At 47.9% G+C, this 23,044-nt stretch overlaps 2 protein-coding genes across 4 annotated transcripts in view; one reads left to right on the top strand and one right to left on the bottom strand.

Annotated features, from left to right (window-relative positions):
• Positions 1 to 1,561: 1,561 nt before the first annotated feature.
• On the top strand, positions 1,562 to 16,424 carry Ntan1 (N-terminal asparagine amidase). Of its 3 annotated transcripts, none has more exons than XM_051168052.1 (10): positions 1,562 to 1,689; positions 7,804 to 7,825; positions 7,981 to 8,046; positions 8,268 to 8,376; positions 10,218 to 10,291; positions 11,945 to 11,998; positions 12,366 to 12,419; positions 13,027 to 13,124; positions 15,764 to 15,877; positions 16,170 to 16,424. In XM_051168052.1, the coding sequence occupies exons 1-10, from the start codon at positions 1,609 to 1,611 to the stop codon at positions 16,347 to 16,349; spliced, it is 852 nt and encodes a 283-aa protein (XP_051024009.1). In that variant the 5' UTR covers positions 1,562 to 1,608; the 3' UTR covers positions 16,350 to 16,424. The 3 variants fall into 3 exon arrangements, with proteins under 3 accessions (XP_051024009.1, XP_051024008.1, XP_051024010.1); XM_051168051.1 differs by having other exon boundaries at positions 7,804 to 7,906; XM_051168053.1 differs by lacking the exon at positions 15,764 to 15,877 and having other exon boundaries at positions 7,804 to 7,906.
• Positions 16,425 to 18,238: 1,814 nt separating this feature from the next.
• Positions 18,239 to 23,044, bottom strand: part of Pdxdc1 (pyridoxal dependent decarboxylase domain containing 1) — a 55,376-nt gene continuing 50,570 nt past the window's right edge. Inside the window, exons 17-23 of the mRNA XM_051168057.1 lie at positions 22,732 to 22,903; positions 22,039 to 22,157; positions 21,633 to 21,754; positions 20,745 to 20,837; positions 20,563 to 20,659; positions 18,915 to 19,019; positions 18,239 to 18,569 (exon numbers count right to left, since the gene is read on the bottom strand). Of these exons, the coding sequence (XP_051024014.1) occupies positions 18,310 to 18,569; positions 18,915 to 19,019; positions 20,563 to 20,659; positions 20,745 to 20,837; positions 21,633 to 21,754; positions 22,039 to 22,157; positions 22,732 to 22,903 (968 nt within the window). The 3' untranslated portion in view covers positions 18,239 to 18,309. The remainder of the gene's footprint in view (positions 18,570 to 18,914; positions 19,020 to 20,562; positions 20,660 to 20,744; positions 20,838 to 21,632; positions 21,755 to 22,038; positions 22,158 to 22,731; positions 22,904 to 23,044) is intronic.

Genomic DNA, 23,044 nt, shown 5'->3' with positions numbered 1-23,044 from the left:
AGATTACTTTCACCTGGGACAGAGCTTTCGCTCCTTCCCACAGTTCCTGTCCTGGCTTCTCTTCATTCTGGCCTATAACTGTAAAATGAAACTTCACCAATCTCAATCTATCAGACATCTGAAACAATGGATCCCAAAGAAATAGGAATTAATCCAGGATCTCACTGGAAGAAGGAAGGAAAGCGCACTAGCTGGAGGGGGAAAGCCCAGATGACGAGTTAACACACATCAGCAGGAACAAGCTCTTCAAACACTATGAGGTGTCAAGTGGGAGGGCCAGGGATGAGAAGGGAAGTCAAGTAACAGCTGGGACCAAGGAGTCCTCCAGAGCCGGTGCAGATGCCAAGTCAGTTTAGTAAGAGGAGCATCACATAGACTATTTGCAGGGGGCTGAAAAGCCAAGGTCACCTGACTATGTTGACAAAAACACAACTGCTTTCACACTGATAACCACAGTCCACGCAAAGTCAGATCCCCAGAAACCTTCCCCTTGAGCCACTGGCCCTGCCAAGTTGGACAAGATCACAGAACTCTGTCTTCTCATGAAGGCCTCCCACGCCTTGGCTTGGTGGCTCCCCACAATGGGTCAATGGTCTGCTTAGATGTTCTAGCCTTTGCCCTGGCTGTAAACTGATGGGCTTGGGTTTCTTGGACCTCTTTGCCCTCTTCTCGATGTGGCCATATCGAACGAATCTCCCTTTTCTGCTTTTTACTTTTATTTAGGCTCTTTAGTCAACTGGCTTATAGAAGATGGATGAGTGGACCTGACTTGGGGTTGTGACCCCCAAGTTAAAAAAAAACAACATATTCCTCAGTTTTGGTACGTGTTACCCAGCCTTCCTCTACCCCCTCAGGTGGTCAGTTGCTTTTGTAAATGCTATGTAATTACATTTTATGCTGGCAATGCATGCTGAGGTACCATGGCAAGCTCAAAATCCTGTCTGAGCCAAGATTTAATTTTACATGTATTTACAACCCTATCTGAGAATATGTGGCTTAGGGTCACAAAAAACAGGTTTAAAATTTAGACTCTGGAGACAGCAATTCGTAATAACTCAAGTGCGCGGTCAGCAGCGGACAAGCCTGGGTCCTAGCTTTTCTGTGGAGGGTGGTGAAGGGCAAGGACGAAATGCAGAGGTGGGGCCACTTGTCCACGCGCCAGGGCAGCCGCTTCCGCAATTTTTGTTCCGGAGCCTCCCACCGCAGGGCCTTCTGGGGCCGAAATCCACGCGTTCCCTGCGACAACCGCTCTAAGTCTGCCAGATGAAATGGACTTTATTTAGCTGAACACACTTTTGCGAATCAACTCGGCCAGAGGCGGGGTCAGGGCCTGGGTGACGCGTCACAGGTCTCTACGACTACATCTCCCGGCGTCCACTGCGAAGGACGCAGGTCTTAAGTGACAAAGTATAGTTTGGACGATAACTACCGTGATGCCTTGCAGTTCCCACTCCCTCCATTCCCCCGCCCCCGATCCCTCGGGCTGCACCACTTGTCTGGACTACGCGTCCCGGCAGTCTCCGCGGCCGGCGGGGGCCGTGGCTCCCTCGGGGGGCGTGGTGCTGCGTGGGGCGGGGCGCCTACCTCGACCTGGTGGCGGCCTAGGCAATGCCGCTGTTCGTGGGTGGGCAGCGAGTCCGGCTGCCGCGGTCAGCTGCGGAGCTCGTCCGAGCGCACCCGCCACTGGAGGTGAGCCGGCCTTACTGGGGCCTGCGGGGCGGGTGGGATCTCCGCAGCTCGGCCGCCGACGTGCTTTCACTGGGCGCCTGCTGAGGCGGGGCCCAGAGAGGTTAGGTAACTCACGGAAGGTCGCACAGCACGCAGCGGGAGGACACTGGGCCCCCCCATCAGGCGCTCGCGCGCTCCCCGCATTGCACAGCCCTGCTGTGGACAGGTGCGGGTAGGGGCCCAGTCCTCTGCGCGCCCATTCTCGCCTGCCCCCTCCCCCGCCCCGCACCCCTTCCCCCGCCCCGCGCCCCTTCCCCGCGGGCGTATTTTAAGCCCAAAGGGCTTCGCTTGGAAGTTGCTGGTTCCGGCTTTTGTCTTGTTTTTTCCTTGTGGGGCCTTGTGGAACAGGGCTCCCGGTGCAGGCTGTGGTGACCAAGATTCCACACGCTGGTTTGGAGTCAACCCGCCCCTGGATCTCACATGTCCAGTCAAGGAGAGGACTGTTTACTAATCAGTTATTGCCTTGAAGGAAAGATGCCCACTTTCACTTTGAGGGGTGACGCACGGGAGCCTGAGCATGGGGAAGGCCTTCTAGAAGTTTCCTCTGAGCAGCTGTGGGGTTTGTAGCTCTGTCTGCTTACTTGCTTTGTTTTCTCCTGGATCTGCTTCCTGGAGCTAACGTTTCCTGAAAGCAGATGGCGTTGTGCTTACCAGGTATTGTTGGGTAAATGAATGGGCGGAAAGACCCTGAGAGCTACGGGGCAGGGGGACTGACAGTTGACTTGCACTTCAGGACAGCTAGATCCTAATACTACCTCCGGCAAGTCGGGCTAGGCACTGCACACTGGGTCGGTGAAGCCAGGAATAATCAGAAAAGTTTCAGTCACCTTAAGGATTGAGGGGACACTCTCCTCTACCCATTTGAAAACTTCGAGTTATAGTGGTCACGACAGCACATTCCATGAGAAAGTGGAGATGAGGCGATGTGGGAGCGAGCGAGGCACATGCCAGAAGGGCCACAGAGTGGAGAGTTGTGGAGAGCAGAGCGGCCCCCAGTGAGGACAGGGGGAGCCAGAGGAGCAGGCTGGTGTGGCCTTCCCTCTGCCATGAGTTAAAGAATCCCTTTCTTTAGGATGTTGTGTGCGCTGCAGAGAGGAGAAAATCATGTCCTGGGCACAGCCACAAGTGTTTGTTTTTCAGACAAGGTTTCTCTACATAGCTCTGGATGTCCTTGAACCTGATATGTAGACCAGGCTGGCCTCAAACTCAGATTCCCACTGCCTCCGCCTCCCCTGCCGTATGTATACGCTAGGCTCAAGGGTGAATGTAGTCCTGGGAACGCACTGTGTAGACTTGCCTCCAGCCATCACAGCTCTTCTCTGTTCTGCCTCTCAAATGCTGGGATTAAAGGTTGGACCACTACACCCTGATTTTGTGTCTTTATCTGTGTGTGTGCACGTGTGCATGTAGGTGTGGGTACATGTGTGACCAGGGAGGCCAGAAAGGGGTATCAGATGCCTTCCTTTCCGCTCTGTGGCTTTGAGGCATGGTCTCTCCCTGAATGTGCTGTCTTCTTAGCTTGGCTGGATGGAGCAAGTTCTGTCGCTTCTCTGTCTCGCCCACCGCAGAGCTGAGGTTACAGGTGTGTGTGTGTGGGGGATCTTAGCTTGTGAGTACTGGGACCTAGCCTCTGGTAGATTTCCCTAGCAAACAGTTTCAACTACTGACCATCTCTGCAGTGTCTTGTCTCTACCTACCCCACTGCCCTGCTTCTATTTTTAGAGAAACAGGCTGGCCTTGAGCTTGGTCTGGGTCTAGTGCTGGCCTTGAACGCCTGAAAGAGACCTATTGCTTCAGCTGTACCATGACTAGAGGTGTGACCCAATGTGTCCATCACAGCACCCTTTTTAAATTAGTGTACTCTGCCGTATATTACGCCTGACCACAGTTTCCCTCCTTCTGCCCCTCCCCTTATACACTTTCTGAATAGTAGCATACCATGTATTGTCTTGTTTGGTTTTGTTTTTTGATACAGTTTCATTGTATGGCCCAGGCTAGCCTTCTACACAGTAACTTATGCCTCAGCCTTGTTAGTGCTAGGATTGCAGGCTTAAACTACTACGCTTGGCCTATTTCCTGTGTCCATCTGTCCTTCCTTTGTGTGTGTGTGTGTGTGTGTGTGTGTGTGTATGAAACAAGCTCTTTAGACCATGCTGGCCTCGAACACAGAGATCTGTGCCTACCTCTGCCTCCCAAGTGCTAGAGTTAAAGGCATACACACCAGGCCTGGCTTCCTGTATGCTTTCTTTCATATATCAGTATTTTGTGAGTATACAGCACCAGCAAGTAATAAGCCTGATTAGTATAACCCCTCCTTTCTGCACTGTCTGACATTTTAGATGGAACATTCTAGAACACTACCCCCTCCCCATCCTTTCTTTTGTGAAAGGTCTCACTGTAGCTCAGGCTGATCACCAACTCATGATCTTCACAGCTTTCCGGTACCATGTTGCTAGGGCAATCCCTTATTGTTATGGTGACCATCCTTCCCTGCCTTGTTTTCTCACCAGTATGCACAGGAAAACCAGTATGTCTGGTCTTAGGCACCCAGCGATCCTCACCTCACTGTCTAGATCCTCTAGAAAAGGCACTCATTGGGCGCAGCACAGGGACAGATCCACTGTGGCTGGCCACTGGGTGACTTTAGGAAGTATGAGCTTGGTTCAGTGGATGATACGCCTGCTGGCAAGCACAGGGACCTGACATAAATGGCTTCAGGATGCTTATATAATCCTACTGCTGAGGGGTGGAACACTGTGGATCCCAGGTTCAGTGAGAGATCCTGTCTCAAAACACTAAGGGCTGTCAAGATGGCTTCCATGTTAAAGGCTTGCTGCCAAGCCTTACAACTGAGTTTGGTCTCTGGGCCATACATGGTGAAGGATAAAAATAATACTTATTGCCCTCTGGCCTTGACATGTATATAGCACCACACACATGCATATGTGTATGCACACACGAAATAAAATAGAAATAAGGGACAGAGGCATATGGCATATGGCATTGGTTTCCGGCTTCCAGGTGTGTACACATGTTCACCACATGTGTACATCTCTCATATGCACACTTCTCACTCAAGTATACCTCACACTCATGTGCACCACACAACAGCGCATTTCTTCCTTTTCTCTCATGCATACAGATGTGAAGTGTGCTAGAGGCCAGCCCCAGCACCCAGGGCAAACCAAGGTGGGTGGAGTGTTGGCAGTGATTGCTTGGTGACTGGTGTTTCCCTCTGTACTTCCTGTCTTTCAGGCTAAGAGCCTTGCTGTTAGGGAGGAAAAGAGAGGGAGTGGGGACATGAACCCTGGACCTTCAGACTCAGGGTCTAAAGCCTTAGCAAGTGGGCTAGCCAAGCCTTCTGATTTTTCTGCTGCCAAAACAGCTCTCTAGCTAAAAACTTTCATTGTTTAACTGCAGGAGGTCTTTTTTTTCTCTCCAGACAGGGTTTCTCTGTGTAGCTTTGGCTGTGCTGGACTCACTTTAGACACTTACTAAACTTAGAAACATGCAAAAATGTGCACACATATAGCAGACAAAGCAAGAAGATTTTTACAAACCTCACACACACATGCACACATACAATCAATAGACAAAACAATGACGCTCCCAAAGGCATCATACATCCACATATATGTAAACATACATATGTGTGCTTGTGTACGTATAAAATGTATACACAGATAATTAGGTATATAAACAGACAGTCTGACATATGGACAATGTATACACCTGGTGGATGAGGCCAGTTCCATTGGGCTTCAACACATTTATTTTTGTCCTGAGTTTTTATATCCTTTAAGATAGAGGTTCTATGTATGAAAAAAAAACCAAAAACCTCATTCAGGGCTGGAGAGATGGCTCAGGACCTTTAGAAAGAATAGACACTGCACCACCACATCTGGCTAAGAATTTTTTTTATTTCAAGGTTTTCCTAAGAAACAGATGTCTGTCTGGTCTTGTATAGCTAGCCATTTATTCTTTGTTTCTATATTCATATGGTCTTTCTTTCTTTTTTAAGATTTATTTATTTTATTTATTGTATATGAGTGCTTTATTTGCCAAAGAAGGCATCAGATCACATTATAGATGGTTGTGAGCCATCGTGTGGTTGCTGGGAATTGAACTCAGGACCTCTGGAAGAGCAGGCGGCGGTCTTAACCACTGAGCCATCTCTCCAGCCCCCATATAGTCTTTCTTATCGTGGTGTACACCTGGGCTTTATCCCTGGACTAAAACTAGAATGAATGTATTTTCCTGATCATTAATTTGTTTCAGTCATTTTCCTTCTTGGTGTAATTCAAGTATTTGGCAGTTTTTGCTACTGCAGGAGGGTTTTAAAAATTACTTGAGTCAAGTCAGAAATCCTACAAAATCATCATCAGAGATTATGAAGTCATTAATTCATTTAAACAGGGTGCATCTTCAATATAATCTGCAGGAAATCTGCCCTCCAGAGTGAAGCAATAGGCAGCGAGGGTCTCTGCCATGCCAGACACGTGAGACAAGCATGGCAAGGCAATACAGCAACAACAAGCAGTCTTGAGGCAAAAGCCCCTGGGGCTTTGTTTAAACCAGGGACACACCCATTTGTCAGCTGTGGGCTGCCTCCAGGAGGGTCCCTTGCTGGCTTTTGCCAATCCAGCATGCAGCTGCTCATGGCAGAAGTGAGGCTTCATCAGGAGAGCAGGCTAGCCGCGGTTCTGTGCTGTGGCTATTTCTGGGTGTCTTTGCTTTCATTTCTTGTGCTAGTCTTGAAATGATAACTTGTTTTCACACCCCACTTTGCTCACTGATGGTGAGCCAACTGTGAACACGAGTGGTAAGAATCTGCCTTAACCCCTCCCCAAAGGAGCTGAGCACAGCAACTAAAGCGGGGATGCACGTCTGGGGTGTCACTGGGCTGGGGTGCCATGAAATGTGAGATAGGAGGTTCTTGTGCAAACAGCCACATTCTCTCTGGGTTGCACAGTAAGCAGGTCGTCTCGCTGGTCTGGGCTTAGATGATTTAGTTTGTTGTTTCCTTCTTTCCTGTGCCCCACCCCAGCCTTGCTGGAGATGTAATTCTGAACCCAGAACCTCCTAGTACAGTTCTTAAATTGAGGGGCATGCCCTAGCCTTCCAACAGTGGGATTCATTAAAAAAAGACAGTACTTAACTAGTTAGATTGATGATTGAGCTTCTCAGGTTTCTTGGATTAGCACCAGGCATGAGAAATGGTAAGCTGATGCAGGACCGAAGCAGGCGTAGGGACACGTGACTAGGCTTGCTTGTTGGAGAATTTATTTTAGTGGTGTGTCAGCTCCTCTTCCGCCCCATGAACATGTGCCCAGGCTGGCCTCAGCCTTCTGAGTGCTGGGATCACTGGTGTTTCCTTCCATGCCCAGCCAGGGTTACCGTTAAGACAGCCTCACTTCCCAGTGCTGGGATTATAAGCACAAACCACCACTCCTGGCTGATTTTCTTATACTTTAAAATGGTGATACACTCAGGAGGTAGGAGGATGGACAATGCAAAGGCAGCCTGAACTACTTTGTCTAAAACAAACAAAAAACAAAACAAAAACAACAACAAAACAAAAAAACCAAAGAGAAAAAACAAACAAAGCAAAATATGGCCAAGTCTCAGGCTCTTGAAGGACTCTGATAAAGGACTGTCTCTTTCTTGGGCACTGGGATCTTGTTTTTTTGTTTTTTTGTTTTAAATAATTTATTTAATTTTATTCTATGTGCTTTGGTCTGAAGGTGTCAGAATCCCTGGAGCTGGAGTTACAGTTGTGAGGGACCATGTGGGTGCTGGGAATTGAACCTAGGTCCTTTGGAAAAGCAGACAGTGCTCTTAACCGCTGAGCCATCTCACCAGCCCCCGTGGGATCTTGTTTTCTGTCGCTCCTCCTAGTCAGTCCCGTCAGTGCTGCCACTGCCTTTCTCCATCAGTCTTCTGTTGCCAGCACAGCACAGTTCAGACATGCTAGCCTGCTTCCCACTTCTGAGTACACATTGGCTCTTTCCACTTTTCTAGTTCCTCAAGCCTCACTAATTTACACCACTATTTTATTCTGTTTCAATTAAACAGGAAAGAGCCAGACTTCTCAGAGGTCAGTCTGTTCAACAAGTGGGACCCCAGGGCCTTCTGTATGTTCAGCAAAGAGAGCTTGCAGTGACCTCCCCAAAGGATGGTAGGTTAGGAAGCAGTGCATTGGGCCTTCCCCAAAGCCTACTGGGTATTTTATGTTATTTCTTTTTTAAACAGGCTCTGTCTCCATTCTGGGTTCTGATGATGCCACCACTTGTCATATTGTGGTCCTGAGGCACACAGGTATGACAACAGAAATGAAGGAAACTGTTGGTTAAACCATCTCGACTCTCAGTGTGGGTTTCCTGTGTTGAGTTTGGAGCCCTGTCTTTCTTTTCTGCATGGTGTCTTCCTGGTGCCCCGGTTAGATGGGTTGGCTGGGCAGCATGGCCCCTTTCACGTGCTCTACATGGCTCACTTCCCAGAATATAAGGACTTACTCAGTTTTTACCCTTGTCTTCCAGGTAATGGGGCAACCTGCCTGACACACTGTGATGGAACTGACACCAAAGCCGAAGTCCCTCTGATAATGAGCTCCATAAAATCCTTTTCTGACCACACTCAGTGTGGAAGGTAAGTGCCATGCTGCTGTTACACCGACACTGTGGGGGATGCTGTTGTGCACACTTTGAACATGGGTGCTGTCCACACTGGATGGATGGATGGGAGAGACAAGACAGTCCTGGAGTTTTTGTTGGACAGGGCCTTACTAGGTAGTCTGGTCTTAAACTCATAATCCTCTTGCCTTGGTCTCCTTAGTGCTGGGATTACAGGGAAGAGACAGCATGTTAGGCTTCTGGGCTGAATTTTATATTTTGGTTGTGAGCCTAGCCTTTACTGGCTGAGCCAGCTCTCCAGCCCTGTGCTGAGTTTTAAATGGAGTTTGGATTTGAACTTACGTAGTGTTGGGATCTTTGCATCTCAAGTATTAATTTGTTGGCTAGACAGCTGCTTGTTCTGGGGGGCCAAGAACTTCCTGTCCAGAGCAGGCGTTGTGCCTACTCTGTGAAGCAAGCAGGTCAAAATACAAATGTAGGAAGGCCTGAAGAAGGCAGCAGGGGGATGGGAGTCACTGTGCTACACACTTCAGCAGGCCAGCAGTTTGAGCATGGATATAGGGTAAGAACTACCCTGTGACACATGGTTGTGTACCAAAGCCACAGAGCTAGTTAAGTTCTGGCCTGTGACCCAGGCCTGGCTCTCATGTGCTCACATAACTGGCCCATTTGTTCTGTTGTTATTATGCTTGGCTCTTGGTACCCTTTGAAGGAACTAGTACAGTCATATACAGATGTTTAGAATCTTGGGGAGACCATTGGTCAGCTTCATAGTGCAATAGGTAAGTAAAAACAAAACAAACCAGGGAGAAAGTATGATGCAACACGTAAGTTAAAAAAACAAAACAGGAGAAAGAAGGTATGGTAGCACACATTTTTAATTCTAGTATCAGGAGGCAAAGGCATGAGGATGTCTTAGTTTGAGGCCAGCCTGGTCTACATAGTGAATTCCACACCAACCTTGTCTCAAAAAATAAACAAAATTTAAACTTTATGTGTGTGCTAGGAATTGAACACTGGGCTCTGTATATGCCATGAGTGTGTTAGCACTGAGCTTTAAAAAAAAAAAACTTAGATCTCAGCTGGGTGTGGGGGGTGCATGCCTTTAATTCCAGCACTTGGGAGGCAGAGGCAGAGGCAGGGGAGTTTTTGAGGCCAGCCTGGTCTACAAAGCAAGTCTAGGACAGCCAAGACTACACAAAGAAACCTTGTCTCGAAAAACCAGAAAAAAAAAACCAAAAAAATTTAGATCTCCTAGCTGGGTTTGTGTCATGGACTGGTTGGCTTCACAGATTTTTGACTTGTGTGGTTGTAAAATTGCCTTTTCCTTTTGCCTTGGCCCAGGCTAGTCATAAGGGTTCTCAGAACATAATTGTTTAGTTACTGTGGAAATCAGGGTCAGCCTGGTGGAGTGGTGACAAAGCCACAGTGGTCACAGCCCAGATATTCTTAGTGGAGGTACTGAGAAGTTCTAGGGTGTTCTTTGTGGGTGGCCAGATGATACTGCCCTGAGGACCCTGGGTGAGGTCCTCATAGCCTTGCTGCTGGCCTCGGCAGCCTCACATGCATCCCACTGTCCCACATGTATTTTCTTTATTTTATTTTAATTAATTAATTAATTTATTTATTTATTATGTATACAATGCTCTGCCTGCATGTACCACCTGCAGGCCAGATGAGGTATCAGATCACATTGTAGATGGTTGTGAGCCACCATGTGGTTGCTGGGAATTGAACTCAGGACCTCTGGAGAGCCATCTCTCCAGCCCCTCCCACATGTATTTTCATCGTATGCTGTGGAAATTCGTTGGTCTCACCATGAACCCAGCACCGTCATGTCATGTCCTTTCTTGGCAGGCTGGAAGTGCACCTTGTGGGCGGCTTCAGTGATGACAGGCAGCTGTCACAGAAACTTACTCATCAGCTTCTCAGTAAGTTAACCCCACCATTACAACTGCAGACATGCCAAAGATGCTCTTTTAAAACATTAATTAACGAATTCTTGGGAATACATACTCTGAGGTGTATAGAAACAGAATTACTCTTTTGGCAGGAATGTTCTTTGTAATCTTCAGAAAATGAAAACAGCAGCCTTTTCTATTAAATCAGTAAAAGACACAGTTAGATATTAATTGTGAAACAGGTATTCATTCATTAATGTTATGCCATATACATTGGAGCAACCTGCCAGCAAGAAAACTGGCACTGTGGCTTAAGCCTTTTTAAAGGTTCCTGTCCTTTGACTCAGTAATTTCCCTTCTTGGGATCTATTCTAAGAAAGTCATGGAAAGTGTGCAGAGGAGGGCTGGCAGGATGGTTTAGTGGGTAAAGGCACTTCCCACCAAGCCTGACCTGAGGTTGATCTTTGGGCCTCAAGTGGTGGGAAGAAAAACTTGACTCCTGTAGTTGTCTCTTACACCCCCCACCCACCATGTGCTTCCCAGCATGCACAAACAAGTAAAATGTAAGACACTACAAACTTGCAGAGACCCTGACCAACCCATAGATGAGCAATGTAGCAGGCCTGACAACAGGGACCGGCCAGTGTCCTGAGAAGAGTTACAAATCTACCAGGTGTTACCTACTGAACCAGGTGTGGAGTTCATGCTTGCAGTCCAGCACTTGGGAGGAGACTGAGGCAGAAGGTTGGTTGTTCCTAATCAGCCTAAGCCACACAGTGAGACCAATAAAGCCACAACAGAAACACCTGTGAAAGCTTGGCGGCATACAACGCACCTTTAATCCCAGCACTTCGGGAAGCTGAGGGAGGTGGATTTGAGTTTCAGGACAGCCTGGGCTATGGAGTGAGGCTCTGTGTTAAACACACATGCACCATGTACCTTGAGCATGGAGGTAAAGGCAATCTGTGTGACTGAGTCCCAGATATCAAACACAGGTTACAGGCACCTTTACAGATTGAGTCTTCTTGCTGACCTAACCTCTTAGAGTTGCACCCCACACGCACACTTTATTTTTTGTCCTCCCCTTCCCCCCGGCAGGGTTTCTCTGTGTAGCCTTGACTGTCCTGGACTCACTTTATAGACCAGGCTGGCCTTGAACTCACAGTGATCCGCCTGCCTCTGCCTCCAGAGTGCTAGGATTTAAAGGGGTGTGCCACCACACCCGGTCCTCCTCCCCACTTTAAAAAAATTATTTATTTTTTATTTATTCAGTATTCTGCCTGCATACCAAAAATGGGCACCAGATCTCAAGTATGGATAGTTGCGAGCCACCATGTGTTGCTGGGAATTGAACTCAGGACTTTTGGAAGAACAGCCAGTGTGCTTAACCTCTGACCCATCTCTCCAGGCCAACCCCCCAACGCCCCCAACCCCCGTTTTGAGACCTGATCTCATGTAGCACTGACTGGCCTTGAAATTGAATGTGCTGCCATGCCTGTTTCTGTAGTGCTAGGGATTGAAGCCAGGGCCTTAAGCATGCTAGGCAACTACTGTGTTAGTTGAGCTGTAACCCAGTCCCTAATAGGGCATTTTCATGCATGTGTATTTTAATCATATTCACATACCCCTGGTACCTCATTTTTGGGTACTTTTTTGACATCAATTTTGAAATTCTAATTGTAGGTGAATTTGACAAACAAGATGATGACATTCACTTAGTGACATTATGTGTGACAGGTGAGTCCTGCTGCTTTCACCCAAACAGGGCAAAAGGATTCAGGAAGGATTTGTCTGTGCCTTTCTTACAACAGCTGCCATCAGGATAGGAATTGGAGAAGACATTCAAAAAAGGCTGTCACCTATTCAGTGACTTGTCCCCACGACTCCTTATGATTAGGCAGTGCACCAGGTCCTGCCCAGTTAGGTTGGATGTTCAGATGCGTCTACACAAATACACAAAGGCACTGGTGTCTGGCCTGTGCTCCTGGTGGGAGGGTGTGGCTGAGGCGGGGCTGGCCGGTGGCCTGCCTGGGGCTCTGCTCTGCCTGCTCTTCCTTTGCGTGGAGTGAGAACAACTGTTTAGTACTTCTACTTCCTTTCTTAGAGTTAAATGACCGGGAGGAAAATGACAATCACTTTCCAATCATTTACGGCATTGGTAAGTAGTGTCTGTGTTAGAGAGCCGTACGGTTTCCATGTGGGTATAGCAGGCTGTCTCAGCTTCAAGGTCTGACTGGGCAGTCACTCATCTGTTGTTGGGTTTGGATCCTTGCTCCTGTATATTTATGGTGACACTCTGGGCAAGGGACCTGACTTGGTTGCCCATTAGCTGGGAGGGCTGTTAGTGCCATGTACTGCATGGGTCATACCTCTCCCACAGCCACTCCTATAGTTTAGTGTGACATGAGTGGGTGGTCTGGCATGTTTTCATCTAGCCTGTGCTCATGGGATCTGTACACTCTGAGAATAAAGCAAGGTTTTGATTCAGAATGAAGATCACAAAGTGCAGAGCTGTTGGACTGAAGGCAGCCCAGGGCCCTCCTCTCTCCACGGCTAATGAGTTGCAGCCGGCTTCTGGTGTGGTGAGCACACAGGCACTTTGTTCTTCCCCCAGTGCTGGCTGGTACAAGGCTGTCAGCACCTCAGCCTTTCTCCAGCTGGAAGTCCATTCTTTGCTGTGTTTCTGGCTCTTACATGTAGTGGTAGAAATGTAAAGTCTGTCTTGGATCTCTGTCAGTTTAGACTCACTCCCTTGTCCCTTCCAGCCGTCAACATTAAAACTGCAGAGATTTACAGAGCTTCCTTTCAAGATCGGGGCCCTGAGGAGCAGCTGCGTGCTGCAAGAGCTTTGGCAGGAGGCCCGGTGAGTGGGAGCCTGTCTTCGTGGGATGGGTAAAGAGGGAGCCCCAAGAGCCTCAAGTTTTTAGACCTGAGGAAAGTCATAGGCACCGGAACCCAGCCCACTTCCTCTTCCCATAAAGAGAGGACCGCATGGAGGGAAGTGACAGGATCCTACATCACCCACACTTTTGGATCTAGTCACCAAAGAATAGTTTGATGAGTCAAATTAAGTCAGTTTAAAAGTTTAATTTCTGCCAGGCATGGTGGCACACGCCTTTAATCCCAGCACTGGGGAGGCAGAGGCAGGTGGATCGCTGTGAGTTCCAGGCCAGCCTGGTCTACAAAGTGAGTCTAGGATAGCCAGAGATACAGAGAAACCCTATCTCAAACAACAAAACAAAACAAAGTATATCTTTCCTTGTTTTTAGTGGTGCTGAGGATTGAAACCGAGCTGTTCCCTCACATATGCTGGTTAAGTGCTCTGTCACTGAGCACTCCTAGCTTAGGTCCTTTTTATTTTCAGACAAGACTTTGTTATGTAACCTGGTCTCAACATTTCCTAGGTCTGGGATTACACAAGTGTATAACTGTGTCCTAGTCTCTAGGATGCTTTTTAATTAAATATTCATCCCACCTGAGGAAAAGGTAGACAGAATGCCCAGAATGAGCCTGGCATGGTGGCACACAGTTCTAATCCAAGCACTCAGGAGACAGGTGAGTTGCTGTGAAGTAGAGGCCAGCTAGGGCTCTGTGGTATTTTTGATTTTGTTTTTAATTAATTTATTAAGTATACAGTGTTCTGCCTGCATGTATACCTTTAGGCCAGAAGAGGGCACCGGATCTCATTATAGATGGTCATGAGTCACCATGTGGTTGCCAGGAATTAAACTCAGGGGCCTGGAGAGATGGCTCAGTGGTTAAGAACACTGTGCTCTCTTCCAAAGGACCAGGGGTTCAATTCCTAGCACCCACATGGCAGCTCACAACTGTCTGTAAGTCCAGTTCTAGGTGATCTGACACCCTCACACAAATGCACATAAAGTAAAATTAAAAAAACAACAACAACAAAAAACTGAGGACCTCTGAAAGAGCAGCCAGTGCTCTTAACCTCGGAGCCATCTCTCCAGCCCCCTGTAGTTTTGTTTGTTTTTTAAGAGGCCAAACAGGGCCGGGCAGTGGTGGTGCACTCCTTTAATCTCAGCACTTGGGAGGCAGAGGCAGGTGGATCTCTCTGAGTTTGAGGTCAGCCTGGTCTGCAAAGACAAGTCTAGGACAGCCAGGGCCACACAGAAACCCCATCTCGAAAAACAACAAAAACAAACAGACAACAAACAAACAAACAAAAGCCAAACAGGAACTGAGGAACTGGTTCATTAGGCAAAGTGCGCTAGTAACCATGATCCAAAGCACCACACAGGAAGCTGGGTGTACTGTGCACAGTCCCTGTCGAGAGCTGAGGAGAGAGACAGGCTGACTTCTGAGGTTTCCAGCCAGCCAGCCTTCCTTTCTGAATCTGTAGCCTCAGCTTTAGTGGGAAACCCTGTCTCAGTCTCAAAAGCAACTGAAGACACAGGGCCTCTGGCCTCACATACGCACCAGCACCCCACGCTCCAGAAAGCCCAGAAGTCTGCGTGTTTGTGCAGCGCTAACCTCTCAGTGAGATGACATTTGGACTTAGACTGTGCTTGATATGCTCTTGCTATGTAGGGGGACTTGGAACTTGTGGCATGCCTCCTGCATCAACTTCCACCAAGGGCTGGGATTACCAACTACCTTGACCAGCTGGGTGGTTTCCTTTTTCTTTTCTTTTCTTTTTGAGGCAGAGGGTCACACTGTAGCCCAGAGTTGGTCTGGAACTCACTTTAGGATTCCTTTTGTTATTTAGTTAAATAGGATATATTTCAGACTAAATAGCCCCCTCAAAGCTGAAAATTAACACTGGCATAATTTTTTGGCCAGTTTCTACAGAGCCAGTCACGGTGGCTCTGTGATCCTACACTTGGGAGGTGAGGTGGGAAGATCAGGAGTTCAAGGTCACTCCAAGCTAAATGAGAGCCCCTCAAAACCATAATACCAGGTGAGTGAGGTGTGTTGGTGTACATTTTTAAGGTAGGCACATCTGAGTTTGAGGCCAGTCTGGCCTACCACAGTCAGATCCTATCTCAAAACAGACAAACAACAAAACCAAAAGCCCCAAACTGTACTTTTATTCTTTTTGTGAGACAACGCCTCACTGTCTAGGCTGTCTGCCCTTTGGGTTCAGCTGTCACACCTGGGCATCAGGCCTTGTGAGCTGTTTATGTGGCATGCTGACTAGCTGCTGGGGTAAGAATAAGCTGTATTCTGTGCAGTCAGGAGGACAGCCTTAGGCAGACCTACCTGGCTTGTAGGCACTGCTGATACTCGCTGGACATATGTAAGCGGGGACCTCTCTCGCCATCAGTTTCCCCTTAAAAAGGCAGCATGTCTTCTTGTGGGTTTGCCATCAAAACTAAACAGCAGTGTACAGGACCAAACACAGGGGAGGCATTTGGTGATGACAGCTGTTATTCTGGGAGGTCAGTGTGCGCAGCTTATCAGCTAAGGGGACACCCTCAGAACTAGACTGCAGCAGTGCTAGGGCGGAGTCCTGACAGCCTGTCATGGAAATGGTTCTTTTAGATGATTAGCATTTATGATGCAAAGACAGAGCACCTTCGGATAGGCCCGTACTCCTGGACGCCATTCCCACATGTGGATTTCTGGCTGCAGCAGGATGACCAGCGAATACTAGAGGTGAGAACCCACAGGTTGGCTGCATCTCAGATCTCCGCACCCTGGCCCCCAGCTAACAGCTGCTTCTCCTTCAGTGGGTGAGACTTTCACGGCAGTGGGGGATTAGTAACATCCTGGCAGCTGTTTACACAGGTGAAGCAGAAGCGATGAAATCTATGTAACTGGACAGCTGCACAGAGGCTCAACACTGAAACCAGCCTAGTGACCGTGTCCGCAGCTCAAAGCTACTCTGACATTGTCGTTAAAGGGGTATAGCCTGGCCCCTCTCACATCCACCATCTTGTCTTTTCAGAACCTTTCCACTTCTCCTCTGGCCGAGCCCCCCCACTTTGTTGAACATATTAGATCTACCTTGATGTTTTTAAAAAAATTCCCATCTCCAGAGAATATACTGTTTCCTGGAAATAAAGCTCTCCTCTACAAAAAAAATGAAGATGGCTTATGGGAAAAGATCTCCTCTCCAGGAAGCTGACATCAGATCAGAGTTACCGAAGAATACGTTTTGGCCTGAGAGCCAGCCTGCACTTGCACAGCTTTACTTCCTTCCTGTCTTTCAAAATAAAATCTTATTTTGGCAAAGGCATCTGTGTAGGTAATTGCCCCCGCCCCCCACCAGAGACAGGGTTCCTTTTATGTAGCCTTGGCTGTCCTGGACTCCCTTTGTAGACCAGGCTGGCCTCGAACTCACGGAGACCCGCCTGCCTCTGCCTCCCGAGTGCTGGGATTACAGGCGTGCACCGACACACTATGCTGTTTAGACAATTTTTTGCTTCACTACAATGTAGACCTTTCACCAGTCATGAGTGACAGAGGGTTCGGCTTGGCTTCACTGGTAAGTAGCTGAGACTTCAGAGACAAGATGGCCAGGAAAAACTCCTTTTTCAAAGGTTACTTTTAGAAACTTCCTGTCAGAACTGCTCTGTTCTAGGCAAGATGTAAGGCTGGGAAAGAATGAGTTGAACTTATTTGTGCTTACTTACCTATGGATAAGCTCCTGGAAGGCCAAGTCAATCTGAACCCCACAAAGCTGGAGACAATTTCACATATGATGCTACTAAGATGGCCCAATTAGGATATTCATGTTACTTTTAGAAACTTTTATGTTATCTACTGAATTCACAGGTAGCAATTTCTCAAGAGCCTTTATTTAAGCCAACATCAGATGTGTCTCAAGGTAAAATTCTGTTGCAGCAAAACCAGGTAACAATTCCAAATGTATAAAAACACTTAAAAATCAATCTTGTTAAAGGTGATAATTTACCCCTTCCCCATGTCACCTGCTATACTTCATTGCACCAAATAAACAGGGAAGACTGTATGTAATCATTTGCACCCAAAAAAGGGAAAGATTGAATTTTGACAAGTGGCAATTGTCAAAAATCACATCAAATCAGTGTAATTATAGGCTTAATGTGGTATAACTAAGGCTTCCGACACTACAGTCCACAGGCCCACCATCTTAGCGTCTTCTACTGTTTGACTTTAGGAACTAAAAAGGCACGGGGTGGGGCATCTTAGGGTACTGCAGGTGATGCAGTGCTTGGGAAACAGAAATGGACGGTAACTAGACAAAAAGCTAGAAGAGGCAACTTTTCTGGCTCTTTCCTGAGCTGGGCCCAGGGTGAGCTTCAAGTAGAAGAGAAGCTACAGCCACATCATGAGAAACGGTCAAAGGCTTGCTTGCTTCAGCCTTTTCTGTGCTGCACAGCAGACAACATTAGGCTCCTCATGGTTGCCTCCAGAGGGCTTTCTGTCCTAAATAAGACATAAGCACAGTACACACTGGGCGCCAACTTAATAGCATTACCAGTGTTTAAAAATATATTTAAATATGGTCAGGAAGAGATCTTATAGTTCGTTACTATTAACAGTTGAGTCCTTAAATGTGTTTACAAAGAATGTGTAAAGGAGAAAGGGTGCCACAGGGGACAGTTCTAGTGCCATGGCTCAAGTGGACAGTCATCCTTAGGCTCCAGGAAACGCAGAGAGCTGCTGGTGCTCTGCATCAGTCCTACTGAAATCCCGATGCCAACCAGTGAGCAGGCATCGACCACAACCTGACCAACTACAGAGCAAAGAAGCCGGAAGCATGGAGAACCTGGGGAGTCGCTGTGTGCAGCCTAACACGGTTCGGTCCAGACAGGCGCTTCACGTCCACGTGTTCTCTAGCTACAGGGTGTTCATCGTACAGGAAGAAGGGGACGCCTAGATTGGGCAGGCTGAAATGTCAACTGTTGGTTGTTCAACTTACACATAAAATAATTAATCGCCCCCCTCCCCAAAAGCCTGTGTTTCTGGCATGTGTCTATGCAGAACTCCCAGTTTAGCACACACAACAGCACTTTCTACCTCATTAACAGGTCACATTTTCAATAGAGCTTCGTCTTCCCTGAAGCACAGCCTGTCAGCCTGGAGCCCAGCGCTGCTGAGCTTTATCGTAGGCGCTCCAGCTCCTCCACCTGTGAGCGGTCATCTTCGGGGCGCTGGGCCTTGTTCTGCAGAGTCTCAGCCTGTCTGGCTGTGGGCGCAGGAGCCTTAGGGAGCTGCTCAGCGCAGTGGGCCTCCAGGTTGCTGTGCTCTAGGCCGCCGCTGGACAGCTGTTCCACCTTTTCCAGGTCTTCAGTGTGGCTGACTGAGCTGGTCTCACTCACCGCATCCGAGCCTCTCAGGGACCTTTTAAAAGGCTTCTGACCTAGAGACACGAGATGAACTCTGCTGAAACTGGTGGACATGCTGGAACAAAGACTCTGTACCTGCATGGTGACTGGTTTGGCCAAGATGCTGGAATTCTGGCTTGGAAGCATCTCAGAGGTGAGGCGGGAACCAAAGAACACTGTGACACTAATATACTCCCCAGGCCAGTGCTCCTGTGGTGACCCTAACGGGTGAACACCTTGGAATTTGGATTAAAGAAAACCAAGGAAGTTAAGGAAGAAGAAATGAGGACTCTCAAGAGCATACAGAGTTCACCCCCTGAGTGGAACAGAATTGGTTTTCTTCTATGAGTGAAGATGAACTGTGGAGAGCTTTAACCCACCTGGAAGCCGCTGCTTGCTTCGAGTGCCGGAGGGTGTGGGAGGTGGTGTCACTCCTGTACCCTGTACTTTGTAGACATAAGTGTGTTCTGTGGACTCCAGAGAACCTGTCAGGAAAAGAAAGGAGTGGAGAGGAGCTTCTGGCACAAGCATCCTGAGATGTCCTCTGTGTCCTGACCAGGTCTATTAGCCACTCACCTCCCCACTGACTGACTGGAGGGAGGATGCCCACCCTGCAGCTACTCCCAAGCTCCTCAGCTCCTGGAATGCTCAAATCTGTGTGTGCAGTGTGCTGGGGCCCACATGCAGCCAGGAAATGCACTTTAGCAAGAAAGAGCAGATGCTCCTCTAAATGGCTGAAGCCTGACAGATAAAACATTACTTGTTCATGGTGTTTTGAGACAAAGTCTCATATACCCTGATCCACCAGCTTCAGCCTCCTGAGTGCCAGGATTATATCCTTGTGCCATCATACCAGGAAAATCTAGTGAGATCTTTGGCTGTTGTGAGAACCCAGCCATTATTTTCTGGAGAGGGAACAAAGGAAGGACTGTCATTTTGGGAGGGTATTTTTTTGATAGGATAAGAAAGGCAAATTGAAGCCGGGCGGTGGTGGCGCACGCCTTTTATCCCAGCACTCGGGAGGCAGAGGCAGGCGGATCGCTGTGAGTTCGAGGCCAGGCTGGTCTACAAAGTGAGTCCAGGACAGCCAAGGCTACACAGAGAAACCCTGTCTCAAAAAACAAAAACAGGGCTGGAGAGATGGCACAGAGGTTAAGAGCACTGACTGCTCTTCCAGAGGTCCTGAGTTCAATTCCCAGCAACTACATGGTGGCTCACAACCATCTATAATGAGGTCTGGTGCCCTCTTCTGGCCTGCACTATATACATAAAAAAAAAAAAAAATTTAAGCCGGGCGTGGTGGCGCACACCTTTAATCCCAGCACTCGGGAGGCAGAGGCAGGCGGATCGCTGTGAGTTCGAGGCCAGCCTGGTCTACAAAGTGAGTCCAGGATGGCCAAGGCTACACAGAGAAACCCTGTCTCGAAAAACAAAACAAAACAAAAAAACAAACAAACAAAAAAAGGCAAATTGGTACTACTGTTAGTCACTGGTTTAAAATAAAATGTGTTGTGTGCTATGATCATTAGGTTCTTTCAAAAGGAAGGCTTCAGGGAACCAACAGTCTTTATGCCAGTGTCTATGGTGCACTGCCACCAGAAGCTGGTCAACTGGCCAGGCATGTCCTTGTCCCAAGGAAGAGCAAAGTGTCTACTTGCTTTCTCACGGTCTCAGCAGGGACTGGGGGTATCGTGGCAGTGGGAACAGACTGCTTCATTTCAGATTCCTGGCAGAGAATCCATGAGGTATAAAAGTAGGAAGGGTACTAAGAGCTAAAGGCATCTGGTCAAAATCTGAAATAACAGGCCAGGCGTGGCTGCACACGCCTTTAACCCTAGCACTTGAGAGGCAGAAGCAGGTGGATCTCTGTGAGTTCGAGGCCAGCCTGGACTACAAAGAGAGTTCCAGGACAGCCATGGCTACACAGAGAAACTCTGTCTTGAAAAACCAAAAAACCAAGCCCAACCCAACCCAACCAAAACCTGGAGAAACAGATCTAGACATGGTCCAGTCAGAAGTCCTACCTACCTGCTGTTAAGTTAAAACTTCTTCCCTTTTGCGAAGCTTGCACTGGAGAAAACCAATTTAGCACGGATCCTACTACAGGGATTTGCCGCAACACACCCTGCAAAACATAACCCTTGCTCAGGACTGCCTGCTGAGCCTGTTCCGCCAGGATGCCAGCCTGCGGAGTCCCAACCATACCCTACCTCTTCCAGAAGCCGTTCTTCATTTGCCTTCTGTAGCTGCACCTGAGCCTCCTGAATTCCCTTCCGTACGACCTCTGTCATGTTCTCCAGAAGCTGCAAAGCCAACACAACGCTGTTTGTCTAAGGTTCTGCCCAGGCCTGTAACTATTTACACAGTCAACAACATGGTGACAGAAGGATGTCAGTAATGGAATTCTACAGTAAAATACCTGAGGAAAGTTAAATAGAAAATTAAACAAGAGAAGATGAAAGCTCGTGCAGACTCAAGCAGGTAAAACTTGTTGCCTGGCCTCATTTGCCAAAGAAGAGAAATAACTAGTTATATTCTGAATGTTTTATCAATGAAAAGCAAGCAGTTTAATGTGAGCAAAAGTCAGAATAGCCAAGCCTGGGAAAAACCCAAAGGCTAACCAACAGTGAATGCAGCCAGCTCCTTGGCCTTTAAACAAAACCCTCATTCCTTTCCTGCCCCAGAGTGAACTGGCAGCACATGCGTCTCTGCTCTCAGGCGAGGCTGCCCTGGAGTCTGTCCTCTAGCCTTGTTTTCCATGCTACCTGATACCTGTGTTGTTTGTCCTTAGGACCAGCTCCTTTTAGGAAGTCTCACCTCAGTGTACTGCAGAGGTGAGCAAGGCCCCCCAAAGCTCAGCTGCCCTAAGCCACAGCACTTGCTACACTGCTTGGTTGTACATGGCTCTTCCCTCACACTGCCTGGTGAGGTTACTGGGGACAGCAACTGTGTCAAGGCCACTTGGCATTCCTCATGCCTGGAATAAGACCTATCTCACAGGAAACCAGCATTTGGGAAAGAATGAAATAAACAGACATTCCCCAGTATCCCTTCTCAAAACCCAGAGAAGACATGACACCCTGATTAGTCTCACAGACCCTTGAGCTTTCCTCAATTTCACGGGCTGTCACGGCAATGGTCTCCACCAGCTCAGAAACGTCCACGTCATCACTTGCCATGCCGATGTAGATGCAGCTCTTCATGCTTTTGTACTCGGGGCCTGGGGGAAGAAACAGGCAAGGCTGGCTCTCAAGTCCTCAGACCAGTTGGAGGCTCAGATCAGGCCTTCCTGACCACGAGACATCAAAGGGCCTCCTCCCTAAAAGAGGAAGATGACTCTGATACAGGCAAGGAAGGCTGGAGAGCTGCAGAGGGAGGGAGACAGTACTCAGAGACAGTTCTCCAACTGATCCTAAACCAGAGCTCCCTACCTCTGTGGCGATGAAAGTATCTTCCTTAAGACATGGTCTTAAAAGTTCAGTGACTTAGAAAAGCCATTCTTACCCATTTTAAATGTGAGGTCAGATTCCAGTTCATTTAACTTTTTCAAAAGTGCAGTGTGTATTTTTTCCCCCTCTGGATCAGATTTCAAACTGGTGTTGTCATCATTAGCATGTTCATACCTAAAAACATTAGACAGCATTAGCAAATCTAAGATTATCTCTTCAGACAGGGTTGTGACGGGGTATAAACTCCTACAGATGAGCACAGATGTGCAGTTAGCTGCGAGCACAAAGAACAATCGATGACCATATGTTATGATTAAAGCGATAAGGCTGTAAGCCTCAGCCTATGGTCTAGGGAACAGGAGTCTAGGGGTCTCATGTTTACAAAGAAAAACGAAACATGAGAGGAAAGAAAGGTGGCCCAGAAGACAGTGAGGTCACTATAGTCCTCTCCCCAGGAACCAGGCTTACTGATTTGAAAAGCTCTGTATAATCCACATAGAAACCATTTGTCCACCATGTGTCTGCCCTGGGCACCTGTAACTTAGCACAAGCACATGGTACAAAGTGACCCCTGAACTCACTGAGCCAATGGCGGACCAAACTATCTGTCTACTTCAGGCCTTTATAAATACTCAGAGCATCTCAGTGAGGTCTTCGCAAATATACTCCACCTGGATATGTAAGTAGCAGGACCCACTTGTGCCTTAAAAAAGCAGACCTTCACATCATGGCAGTGCCACGTCATTACCTGACAACCCCAATTCCAGGCCAGTTGGGGTCATCAACATACAGGAGGCCTGCCGTCCCCTCCACCTCCTGCTTGAACTCTTCTCGTAGCTGTAGTGTACAGGTCAAGACTGGCAGTTTGCTTTGGATGCAGGTGACGAGTTGATCCACATCCTCTCCTCGAGTTCCTAACACTGAACACACCAGCGAAATGTTCCAGAAATGATTAAAGAATGACTTGGAGTCAGTGGGACTCTTACTACTAACAGCGTCAAAAGCGCTCATTATTAACTGAAATTTGGTTTTTTGTTTTGTTTTGTTCTTTGAGACAGGGA

This window comes from Acomys russatus, chromosome 25, assembly GCF_903995435.1.
Source record: "Acomys russatus chromosome 25, mAcoRus1.1, whole genome shotgun sequence".
NCBI classification, from domain to species: Eukaryota; Metazoa; Chordata; class Mammalia; order Rodentia; family Muridae; genus Acomys; species Acomys russatus.
Note: the sequence above shows the minus strand (reverse complement) of the source record. Positions and strands in the feature narration are given on the sequence as shown.